This window comes from Triticum aestivum, chromosome 3B, assembly GCF_018294505.1.
Source record: "Triticum aestivum cultivar Chinese Spring chromosome 3B, IWGSC CS RefSeq v2.1, whole genome shotgun sequence".
Lineage (NCBI taxonomy): Eukaryota > Viridiplantae > Streptophyta > Magnoliopsida > Poales > Poaceae > Triticum > Triticum aestivum.
In genome coordinates, this window is record NC_057801.1 from 598,478,494 (window position 1) to 598,489,985 (window position 11,492).

The 11,492-nt window shown below is 41.4% G+C and overlaps 1 protein-coding gene across 1 annotated transcript; it reads left to right on the forward strand.

Moving 5' to 3' along the window:
- The first annotated feature begins 5,451 nt into the window (after window positions 1-5,451).
- LOC123071185 (zinc finger protein VAR3, chloroplastic) lies at window positions 5,452-11,399 on the forward strand. The gene is made up of 5 exons (XM_044494696.1): window positions 5,452-5,960; window positions 6,038-6,155; window positions 7,742-8,004; window positions 8,549-8,647; window positions 8,735-11,399. The coding sequence occupies exons 1-5, from the start codon at window positions 5,542-5,544 to the stop codon at window positions 11,127-11,129; spliced, it is 3,294 nt and encodes a 1,097-aa protein (XP_044350631.1). The 5' UTR covers window positions 5,452-5,541; the 3' UTR covers window positions 11,130-11,399.
- Window positions 11,400-11,492: the final 93 nt, after the last annotated feature.

The following is an 11,492-nucleotide window of genomic DNA, read 5'->3' on the forward strand; positions in this document are numbered from 1 at the left end:
GGACGGCTAAAGCGTGCGGAGAATGTCAAGAGAGGGCGGGGTCGACCGATTTTGACATGGGAGGAGTCCGTTAAGAGAGACCTGAAGGATTGGAGTATAGACAAAGAGCTAGCTATGGACAGGGGTGCGTGGAAGCTTGCTATCCATGTGCCAGAGCCATGAGTTGGTTGCAAGATCTTATAGGTTTCACCTCTAGCCTACCCCAACTTGCTTGGGACTAAAGGTTTTGTTGTTGTTGTTGTTGTTGTTGTTGTATAGCAAATTTACTTCATGCACCAGGGCAATTTCATATATAATACCATGCAAATTTAATTCTTCCACCATGGCAAATTCTTTATCCGTATTATGGAATACCACTTCATGGGACCATGGAAGTTTTACTAAAGAATCATTTCTATATTGTGTATTTACTTTATCTAATACGACAAACTTCAAAAATCCTTTTCTGAGCCCGGGCTCTGCACCCGTGTTGAATAAAAAAAATACTAGAAAAAATCAAAAAATTTTAATTTTTTTTCTCATGGTAGACAACTTGATGCATGAGGTCCGCCCCAATTTTAAAATCATTTGGGCAACTAAGCAACTTTCGGCAAAAAAGACAAATTCGGGGTCTGTAAAATAGTTTACTGTTCATATATTGTTTTGACCCGATTTATCTCTTTTGCAAAGAGCTACTTAGATGTCCAAATGAGCTAAAATTTAGAGTGAACCTCACGCAATAAATTGTCTACCATGGGAAAAATGGATTTTTTTTGTATTTTTCTAGTATTTTTTCTGAATTTTTTCTGGCCCGGTGCAGATGAGCCTGGGCACCGAATCGCTGCACTCGGAAACTTACTTTATGGACCATAGCAAACTTGATGTACGAACCATTTAATTCTAATTTAAATAGGATGGCAAATTTCTTGTGTCATATCATGCAAAATCATTTTACATACTCCCTCTGTCCACGAATAAGTGTACGTTTGACAATAAAAAAATCCCACAAAAGAGTATACTTAGATATTTCCATTGCACTTTAAAATAGAAAAAAAATGCTTCCCTCTCACCACACGGAAATCAAGACCAATAACATTCAACATATGGTCTCCTCACTTTCTACATGCACTTAGCACATTGGTGGTGGGGTAATTAAGAAGATAGATTGTGGTTTGCACCTTTTCAATGCATTTTTTTACTCCACTCCATAATACTCGTGGACGGAGGGAGTACATGGCATTCTTTTCCTTGTACAAAGCTTGATAATTAGAATAAAAATGCAACGTGAAAATTCCAATATACAGTTGCCATGGCAAAATAATCATATTTTTTAATATGTCCCTACAACTTATGTTTCGTTGAGCATTTCATGGCAAAAAAGTTGTGTGGATTGGTTGTATGGCAAATTTTTCGAAAAAGTGTGTCTCATACATCATAATAAAATCTCAAAACATTTTTTCTGGAATACTCAAACGACAAATGTATGAACAATTGACCTTCATACCTTTTTTTTACTTATTCAAAACATTCCAAACGTACTCTTTTATCGCTGTGGCAAATATTACCTTTATTGCCATGGCAATTTTACTTTTAGTATACACAACAAATTAACTTTTACTTTAACATGGCAAAACAATTTCCTTCTTCAAAACATGGAAAATTTATTCTTTTATCGCCATGACAATTTTACTTTTATTTGGCATGTTAGATTTTAATTTATTTGTCGTGATAATTTTTTTATTATTTTACATGGAAATTTTACTTTTATCGCTATGGTAATTTTACATATTGCCATGGCAATTTTACTTTAACATAAATGGCAAACTAACATTTTATTTTGCCATAGAATTTTTTATTTTTTTATGGAAGTTTTTCTTTTTATTGTCATGGCAAATTACTTTTATCGACATAGCAATTTTACTTTAACATACACGAAAAATTAAAAAAAATTGCCATGGCAAATTTTTTACATTCATTGTTCATGGGAATTTTTGCTTTCATGGGACCACGTTATATTTACTTTTTCATGGGACCACGAAACATGGCAATTACTAATAAACTATATATAGTAAGCTTTTTTTGTGTTTCACATGATTGCAATTTGAACCACATTTTTTATGTCTTTATGCATATAGTAAAGATACCTTGACAAATATAAGCCATATTTTTGCCACCATGTACGGATGCAAATTGCCTAGACTTCTTCTTTGGGGCCTTTGCAAAAAGAAAATCATGCCATGTTAATTATCATGTGCTTTTGGGACAATTTGGACCCTCCCGTCGCGATCGGGCAGCTCTGATTTAGGATAGATTTTAGGGGACGTCCTATGTGCCGCATTTTGCGGCGAATAGCCAATGCAATGCACAGAAGGGCGTGCGGCTGGACCGACCCACCGAGCGAGGAGGGTCTATATCGGTAAAAATCGCAAAAACTAAAGTGAGGCAGCCAAGAATCAAACCCATGAACGTCGCTTTCCTGTACAAGTGCAGCTAGCCACCAGAGCAAGTCACTGCATATTTAAGACTTACTACTGCGGGATATCCCCCCTTGAATGTTATTTTCTGTACGTGCAGTGTAGCATATAGATTTTAATCGAACACATGTTAGAAAACATAAAAATAATTTCTAGGATATGCAAACAAAATTTGAAATTTTAAACAGATTTTGAAAAAATTGAGAACATTAAAAAAACAAGAAAAAATTTGTGAAGGTGATTTGAAAAAATATACTTTTTTCTGAAAACAATTTTGAGATTCTTGTTCCTTCTGAAAACACAAACAATTTAAAAAAACGTGAACAAATTTCGTAATTCCAGACATATTACAAAAACAGGAAGAAATGGTGGATTTTTTTTGAAATCCTGAACTTTTTCTAAAATGCGAACAATTTTTGAAAGATCTGAACATTTTTCCCAATACGTGGATTTTTTTCTCGAGCAGGTCAATTTTTGTCAAGTTTTTAAATTGTTTTTGAGAAGTAAACATTTTTTAAAATTATGACTCATTATCAAAAAATGAACATTTTTTGAATTTGGGAATAATTTTTAAAACCATGATCAGTTTTTTAGTTTGAGAACAAATTTTGTAATCACGAAAAAAATCCGAACATTTTTAGAAAAAATTGTTTTTTGCTTTATACTTTTCTGAAAGGAAACAAAAAAGAGAAGAAAAAAGGAAAAATAAAACCAAAAAAAGGGGGGAAAATGAACATTTTTTAAAAAGGGAACATTTTCGAAATCACAGAACATTTTGTTTAAATTGTGATTTTTATTGAATTTATGAACAATTTTGGAAAACACCGCCATTTTTTTAAATGAACGTTTTTTAAAAGTGGGAACAATTTTTTTAAGTTTACGAACAATTTTAGAAACATGAATTTTTTTCGAAAGAAACTTGAAAAGTAAAAATGAAACGGAATAAAGAAACAGAAAAGAGAAAATAAAGCAGAAAAATAAACGGAAAAATGTAAAAAAGAAAAACCAAAAGGAAAGAAAAAACCGGTTCGATCGCTATCTCTTATGCGAAGCCTCGACAGCGTGACGCAAAGAGCGTCAAATAGGATATTCCGATTTTAGGTGGGTGTGTGGGCTATGTTAGAGCTTAGGATAGAGAAAAATGAAAAGGCCCGGTTAGACGTTTTGTTTAGAAAAAACATCCGCATCATTAATCCGGCTATAGTGTCTTACTAGTTTAACGGTTCGAATGTAAAACGACCTCTAAATCAGATGAAAATTGACAGACAATATAGTTATAATATAATGCGACCTCTCGCAAACTTCTGACTCGTTAATAATCCCCACTTATATAAAATAATTTTAAAACTAACTCATGGTCGCGTGTCCGTTTGGTCTAATAAATTTGCACACAAAGTCAGATCACACGCGACTTTTACGGCACAACGACCGCTCATACCCTGCACCCAGCGTGCTAGGGTTTCTCCTACCTCCCATCGGCCCCCGCGCCGGTCTACCTCGTCTCCAATGATCTTAGGACCATGGAGGCGCAATGGATTTCTGGCCCTTGCCGGCAGGAGAACTTTGTTTTTTTAGTTTTGCTAGGGTTTGTGTCCTACTCACAGATCTGACGTGGCAACGGTTCTCTGTAGATGGAATAAGGTCCTCCCCGTCTATCCCCCGCTCCAATGGTGTTTCTAGCATCATCGGAGGGCGTGTGAAAATTTGTCTCTGGCGGATCTCACCGGCTTCGGTCGGTGTTTGTCTTTGATAGATCCACGTAGATCCGATCTTCGTTCGTCTGTGTTCGTATGTCTACATGTTGGGTTCTTTCGGTCTATACTTCTCTTCATCAACGATGGGTGTTGTTCTGGTGCGCTGGTCCTACGGGGCCTTAACATGATGACTTTCTAACTGCCTACTACAACAAGGTTTGCCCGGCTCCTATGAGGGAGGGGCGATGACGACGGCGTGCCTTCGGCTCACTCTAGTGTTTGTAGTCGTCACTAGGTGGTCTACGGACCTGAATGTATTTTTAATTCTGATTGTTCTTTATACTACCTTGACAGTCGATGAATATATCGAAAGTTTCTATCGCGAAAACAAAACAGAGACAAAGGATAAAGTTCTCCTCTTCTGGAGAAGCAACATACACAAACGGAAATAAGTTTTATAAAAACACCCAGATAATTCCGGCACGACGACAAACGAATTGCCGGTGCAACGCCAATGATATCATGATGAATGTGATGATTAAATAACCGTGATATAATAATGATTATATCACTGAAAGAATATAGAGAGCTGGTCTCGGGTTGTTACATGTCCTATCCCGTCCAATGAACGTCTCTTCAGCATTGAACAGGCGGGGACACCGGGGGAGCGGCGCGGACGAAGCTCTTGGTCGGCGAGCCGCTTGAATGTCGGCGCCAGCAAGAGGTCACGTCCGCTCTGGGCTAGCGTTAATGCGAAGTGACCTCTATAGAACGGCATGAATGTGAGCAGCTCGCTTCGGACGAAAAATGGCACGAGCGAGGGTGGGATTTTTTATTGGCCAGAGCAATCAAAAGCGTGCATGGAAGTGATCCGGACGCCCGCATAGGCCCCGGTTGCTTCCGGTTTGCGGAGAAAAGACGTCCGCGTCGTAGATGCCTTCAACTATACCGTCTTCAAAATCGGTCGGGTTTTTTTCTTTTGAGGAGAAGGCCATCATAGCTAGCTTTATTAAAAATCAAACAACACTTACATCGTCCGCTAAAAGTTCAAGGATAAACCCTCGAGATGAGTCCAACCACATATTCGGTGGATCAACACGACCATTTTGCGCTAGCACATGAGCAACCATATTGGCATCACTCAAAATCGGTCGGTTTAGGGGCCTTTGATCCGGTTTTGCTACTTCAGGTTCAGGGTTATTAAACGGACGATTCCCTCTCTCGTTGTCGGGGGTGATTGGTGAATCCTAGCCGTGCGATCATGCCGAGATATTTCTTCTACAGCGCCGTGCGGCTAAACCCGACCATCCGCTGGGCCGCCAATTTGGGAGTAGCAGGCAAAGGCCTACAGCAGGCGTAGAACCCTCTCCAGGTCTCGGCTCTCCGCCGTCGCCATGGGCAGCGCCTCCAAGCTGCTGTCCTCCCTCTTGCTCACCTCCTCCCCGCTCCGTCTCCGGCCCTCCGCCGCCGCCTTCGCGCTCATCCTCTCCTCGCGCACCGCGGCATCCCGCCAACAACACCTGCCCTCCTCCCCCTCTCCCCTCCGCACGCTCTCCACCTCGGGCGCCGCCGCCGCCTCACCCCTTCCCTACAGCTCCAGCTCCAGCTCCGCCTCGTCAACCCCACCGCTCCACGCCCCTTTCCCGGAATGGTCCCGCCTGGTCGACCGCCTCGCGGCCGCCGGCTACGCCGCCCGCGCCCCCTCCCCCGCCGATGAGCTCGCCGTCGCCTCCGGCAGCGGCCTGTCGGCCGAGGCGGAGTCCGCTGTGTCCTCCTGCCTGGCCTTCGCGCGCGACCGGCCCGACCTTCTCAGGTGAAGTGAATCGCTTGGCCATCTGGCCGGCTGTTCTTTTTTCCCTCAAGTTGCTGATTGATTGGATGTGACCGCAGGTCGCTCCCAACGAAGGACGTCGAGGTTGTGGTGTCTAACGTTGCACCGGCCCTGTTCAAGGGAGGTGAGGAATCTGCGCAGCGGCTGCAGCAATACCTCGCGGGTGAAGAGGACAATGTGAGTTCTTATCCGTTTTGCAAGTTGGTCACGTCACGCTTGTTGAGTGGATATCTAGTACTCCCTCCGTTCCATAATTATTGTCGACTTGTTTGAACTAAAACCACGACAAGAATTATGGAATGGAGGGAGTAGGTTACAGTAGATTTTACATATGTGTGATCATCAGTCAACTAGATAATTATTTTGGTTAGCTCAAGTCACCGCATATGTTGCTCTACCGGATTGTAGCCATATATTATTGTGAATGATACAGTAGAAAATATAATTAAGAAGGAAAGACCAAACATACCATTCAGTTCAGGGACAATCCTCTGTATAATTCCCATAAAATTTTGAGCATCTCAGTTTCCCATTTTCTCCCTGCACCTTTGTTGCATCCCTTGTTGCTTTTATGATGGGTGATGTTGAATGCCTGATAAGAATGCTGTATTTTCTTCAGTTCCGATTTCACCAGGGTTACAACTGTGGTTACATGACATTTTACAGAAAGTAATACAAGGATACAGTCAGTATATATGTAGTTAAGAGGAAAACATCCATCACACCTTAGCCTTACTGAATGCAACTTGCAGTCTAGCAAGCTGTGAACAACAGAGCTTAACTAGCAAATGCATACAACTTAATGCGTGACTTGTACTGTTAAAGACATCCAGAGGGGCACAGAGCTCAACTAAGAACTTATATAACTACGAAGTCACAAAACATAACTTGCGCCAGGTGGAGGCATGAAGGCGTGGCGGCTGGTGTGGAGGTTGCGTCATCGGAAGGAAGCGGTGGTGGCGATTAGGAGCCTCGGTGCTGTGGAGGAAGCTGGAGCTCTCATAGAACAAATTCAAATCCTTCCTTTTTGGATAGGGATTAAGTCAGAGAGATTTCTCATATATATATATATATATATATATATATATATATATATATATATATATAGGGAAAATCCATCCTACCACCCGGTGGTAGTTACCCCACATGTCTCATATACTAGCATGTGGTACTATATATACTATTTTTTTATTTTAAATATGTTTATATACTATATTTAAGATATTTCAAAACAAGTTACATGAACAAATTGCATATGAGCCCATAGTTTTTGTTATATTTGTGAAATACGTACATATTTGTACGTAAAAAAGAGCATACTCAAAAAATGGTACATACTACCTAAAAATTTGTATATATACTACCTAATCATTGTTATATACTACATACTACACGTACATACTCTCGGTTTCGACAGATACTACATACAACATACAAAACGCAAGTGGTGGTAACTACCACTGCTTGTAGGAAACATTTGTCCTATATATATATATATATATATATAGTGAGTTAGTTGACTTGGGCTTTGGTTTGAGATGTTCTGTGGTAGAAGCATTCCCATTTATTTCATTTCTTGAAATCGAATTCGAAAAGGGGGATTCTTGGGATAAGCCATAAGCATATCCTGTACGGGAACAACAGATTTCTTAAGTATTCTTGCAACAGGTTTCAGTTGCCAATTCACAAATGTTGACCCCACATTATGAAATGTGACAAAACTGTATTGATCAAGACACTAAAGATGTGATAACTTTTGCCAGGCAATTCAATCAGTCAGAGCGGTAACTGTGGACATTGTTCGGTACTTGCTAAGTTACACATACAGTTCGTCAAACAACTATTTAGAAGACAAAGAACTCACTGATTCAGCTGTTAGAAATATCTTGGCTGAGCTAGTTAATTCTAGTGGACTTCCCCACACCTCCAGTTTTGTGGAGTCAACAGTTGAGAGTCAACCTGAGCGATTCTCTAGGCATCCAGGGCAAAATGTTGAGATGAAACGTGGTGACTGGATTTGCACAAGGTATGTTATGGATATTTTTATTTATCAATTGAACAACATCGCCTTACTTTAAAGTGCCAACTAATTTCTACATCTTCTCTTCCTAGATGTGATACAGCTAAAATATACACACTCATTTTCTGTGCTGTAGCAGAATCTTGCACAAGCATGCATCTATGTAACAAATCATTTTTCGTTTTTGAACAATGCTGTTGTTGTCTCATAATCTTTTCACACTTGGCCTGTTTTACCTCTGTGTAAGTTTCCTCATCTATATTTTTAACCAACATTTAACTAACCATGACCAGTTATGTGCTATTCTCATAATTTTGTACAAAGAGGCACAAAACTCGCATCTGTAAAATAAATTCGCAACTACTTGTATTGTCGGAGACATTTGAAATTATTTGCTACTGGTTTGTTTACTACTCCCTCCGTCCCATAATGTAAGACGTTTTTTGACACTACACTACATTATGGGACGGAGGGAGTACTTATTTGAAATATTTTACCCTTGTTCATATTTTTTGTAATGTTGACTCTAAATATGCTCTGCAACCTACAGATGTAGCTTTATGAACTTTGCAAGAAATGCGAGGTGCCTTGAGTGCAATGAGCATCGGCCAAAGAAGATGTTGACTGGCAGAGAGTGGGAATGCCCTCAGTAAGCTTCGACATGCTAACTTCATTTTTGTGATTTGAAATTATTTATGTTTCGAGATGGCTGACTTCGTATTGTCCTTTCGCCAAGGTGTGAATTCTATAATTATGGGAGGAACATGTCATGCTTAAGATGTGCTTGCAAAAGACCAGCGACAACTGCATCTGCTGGTGCTGGTTTAGGTGGTGTAGCAGAGCTTCTTAATGTAACTAATGCTGGTAGATCTGAAATTGAGAGAAAACTCGCTCAAAGTGATGAGAAGGCAGAAAGGTGGTTGAGCAAAGTATCTCAACTTGACGATTCTGCTGATTTAAGTAGTCTGGCAGCTGATGAGGATTTTCCTGAGATTATGCCTATGAGGAAGGGAGTCAATAAATTTGTAGTTAGCACACGCAAGACACCATTGGAGAGAAGATTGGCAAGTGCACAGTACAGCAGTAACAATAGCCCTCAAGCAACAGCATCCGGCTCCAAGATTAGTCAAACTTTAGACAGGATACTTGGGCGTTCGGCATCTACTTCTGCCCCAAACAATCAGTCTGATAATGGGGGTGTAACTGCTGAGACTCCCAGGAAATTAACAGGCCATCTTGGTGATATCGACCCCGTTCCTTTTGTGCCATTATCTGCTGATCTGTTTACCAAGCCACAGAATGCAAAGACTAATGAACAGGCAGATAGGGACAGTCAAATAAATAAGGAAACTGGTAGTTCCGCACCCGATATCACACAGGCATCAACTGAGAGGAGAGATGTCGATAAGTCATTAGATACTGCTGAGAAATGGTCCAAGAAAGTCGCAGAACTCGATAGTGTAAATGACCTTTCAAGTGCTATTTCTGATGAAGACTTTCCTGATATTATGCCAATGAGGAAGGGTGAGAATCGGTTTGTTATTAGTAAGAAAAAAGACCGCTTGCTGACATCACCACAGTACCAGAGGCGCAGTGTGCTTGAGCAGGCTGACAATTCTGATTTCGTCCCGTTTGTTCCATTTCCTCCTGATTATTTTGCCAAGAAAGATGCGCCAGCAGAGAGTACTCCAGATACAGGAATAGTGTCAGAAAGTTCTCCATCAACTGATAAGCTGCCAGAAACAAATGCTTCATCAAGACATTCGGGAAATAGCCAAAACACCTCACAGGTGATTGGCCCTCAGGGAAGTAGCATCATGAATAATGAGAACTCGAATAGGAATTACTCTCAGCAGAGCTCGAGTCCAGGTGGTTATACACGTGGTGGAAGCAGCAGCCAGCAGTATCAACAACAACCTTATGGGGTGGGTGATAGATCTGCTGGTACACCAAATTCAGGCGCCTGGAATCCAAACTACTCCCAGGGGACGTCTACTGATGTCAGAGGAGGATCTAGCAACTATCAGCATCAACAGCAACCCCATGAGGTCGGTGATCGATCTCGGGGAACTTCAAATACTGGTGCTTTGAACACAAACTACTCCCCCGGGAGGTTTAATGATGGCAGAGGTGGAGCTAGCAACTATCAGCATCAACAGCAACCTCATGAGGCGGGTGGTCGATCTAGTGGAACTTCAAATACTGGCGCTTGGAACACAAACTACTCCCAGTCCCAGGGGAGTTTTAATGATGGCAGAGGTGGATCTAACAACTATCAGCATCAACAGCAACCTTGTGAGGTGGGTGATCGATCTAGTGGAACTTCAAATACTGGTTCTTGGAACACAAACTACTCCCAGTCCCAGGGGAGTTTTAATGATGGCAGAGGTGGATCTAACAACTATCAGCATCAACAGCAACCTCGTGAGGTGGGCGATCGATCTAGTGGAACTTCAAATACTGGTTCTTGGAACACAAACTACTCCCAGTCCCAGGGGAGGTTTAGTGATGGCAGAGGTGGATCTAGCAGCTATCAGTATCAGACACAACCTCATCAGGCAGGTGGTCAATCCAGTGGCTCTTCGAACACTCTGAACACAAACTACTCTCAGGGGAGCTTCAACGAGGGTCGAGATACATCTACTTACAATCAGGGAAGCTATTCTGCACAACCATCTTATTCGCCCGGCTATAGTAATCACAGCAACAGCAATTCTTGGAGCAGCAACAACAACCAAAATTGGAGTGGTTCACATCCTGATAGTAGGGTTTCTACTACTGGCATTGATTCCACTAACCCTAATCAAGGAACAGGCTACTCAAGCTACGGAGGTGGAGGTTATACTGGAAAGAGCTTAGAAGGCTCTGCTGTGAAGGACCCCGATCCCCTGGACATGTCCGAGGAAGCCAAGGCCGAGAGATGGTTCAGGAGGGCAGCGCAGATAAAGGACATCTCCGAGCTTGCCAACATTCCCGACGAGGACTTCCCCGAGATAATGCCAATGAGGAAGGGGGTGAACAGATTCGTGGTGAGCAAGAGGAAGACGCCATTGGAGAGGAGATTGACTTCTCCTCAGTACAGAAGGAACCTACCGATCGTAAGCTCCGAGCCTGACAAAGATGGTAGCTGAAAGCAGGCATATCTATTCTGATGAAAGAGCGAAGAGTTTACACAAGGATATATACTTTTACTTCTGATCGTGATAATAAGCAGCAAGGCGAAGAAATCCACGCGGAGGAAACAGCTGAACACCCAGAACATTTTTTCTTATATCCAAAAGTTTTGTTCTCGACCAGTAGGGATTTGCTGTTTAATTTGTTACGTGTATCAGTTGTATACATTTGTTGTTGTACCTGAAACCGTGAGTGCAATCATCAAATAATTTGCGCGTCGTTCTCCATGTAGTCATCTTGCTTTGAAGATCAAAGCCCTGAGTGAGGCTCGGGTGTTTATTTCTCAAAAACTTTATCGTAGTCAGAATAGAGTAACAGAT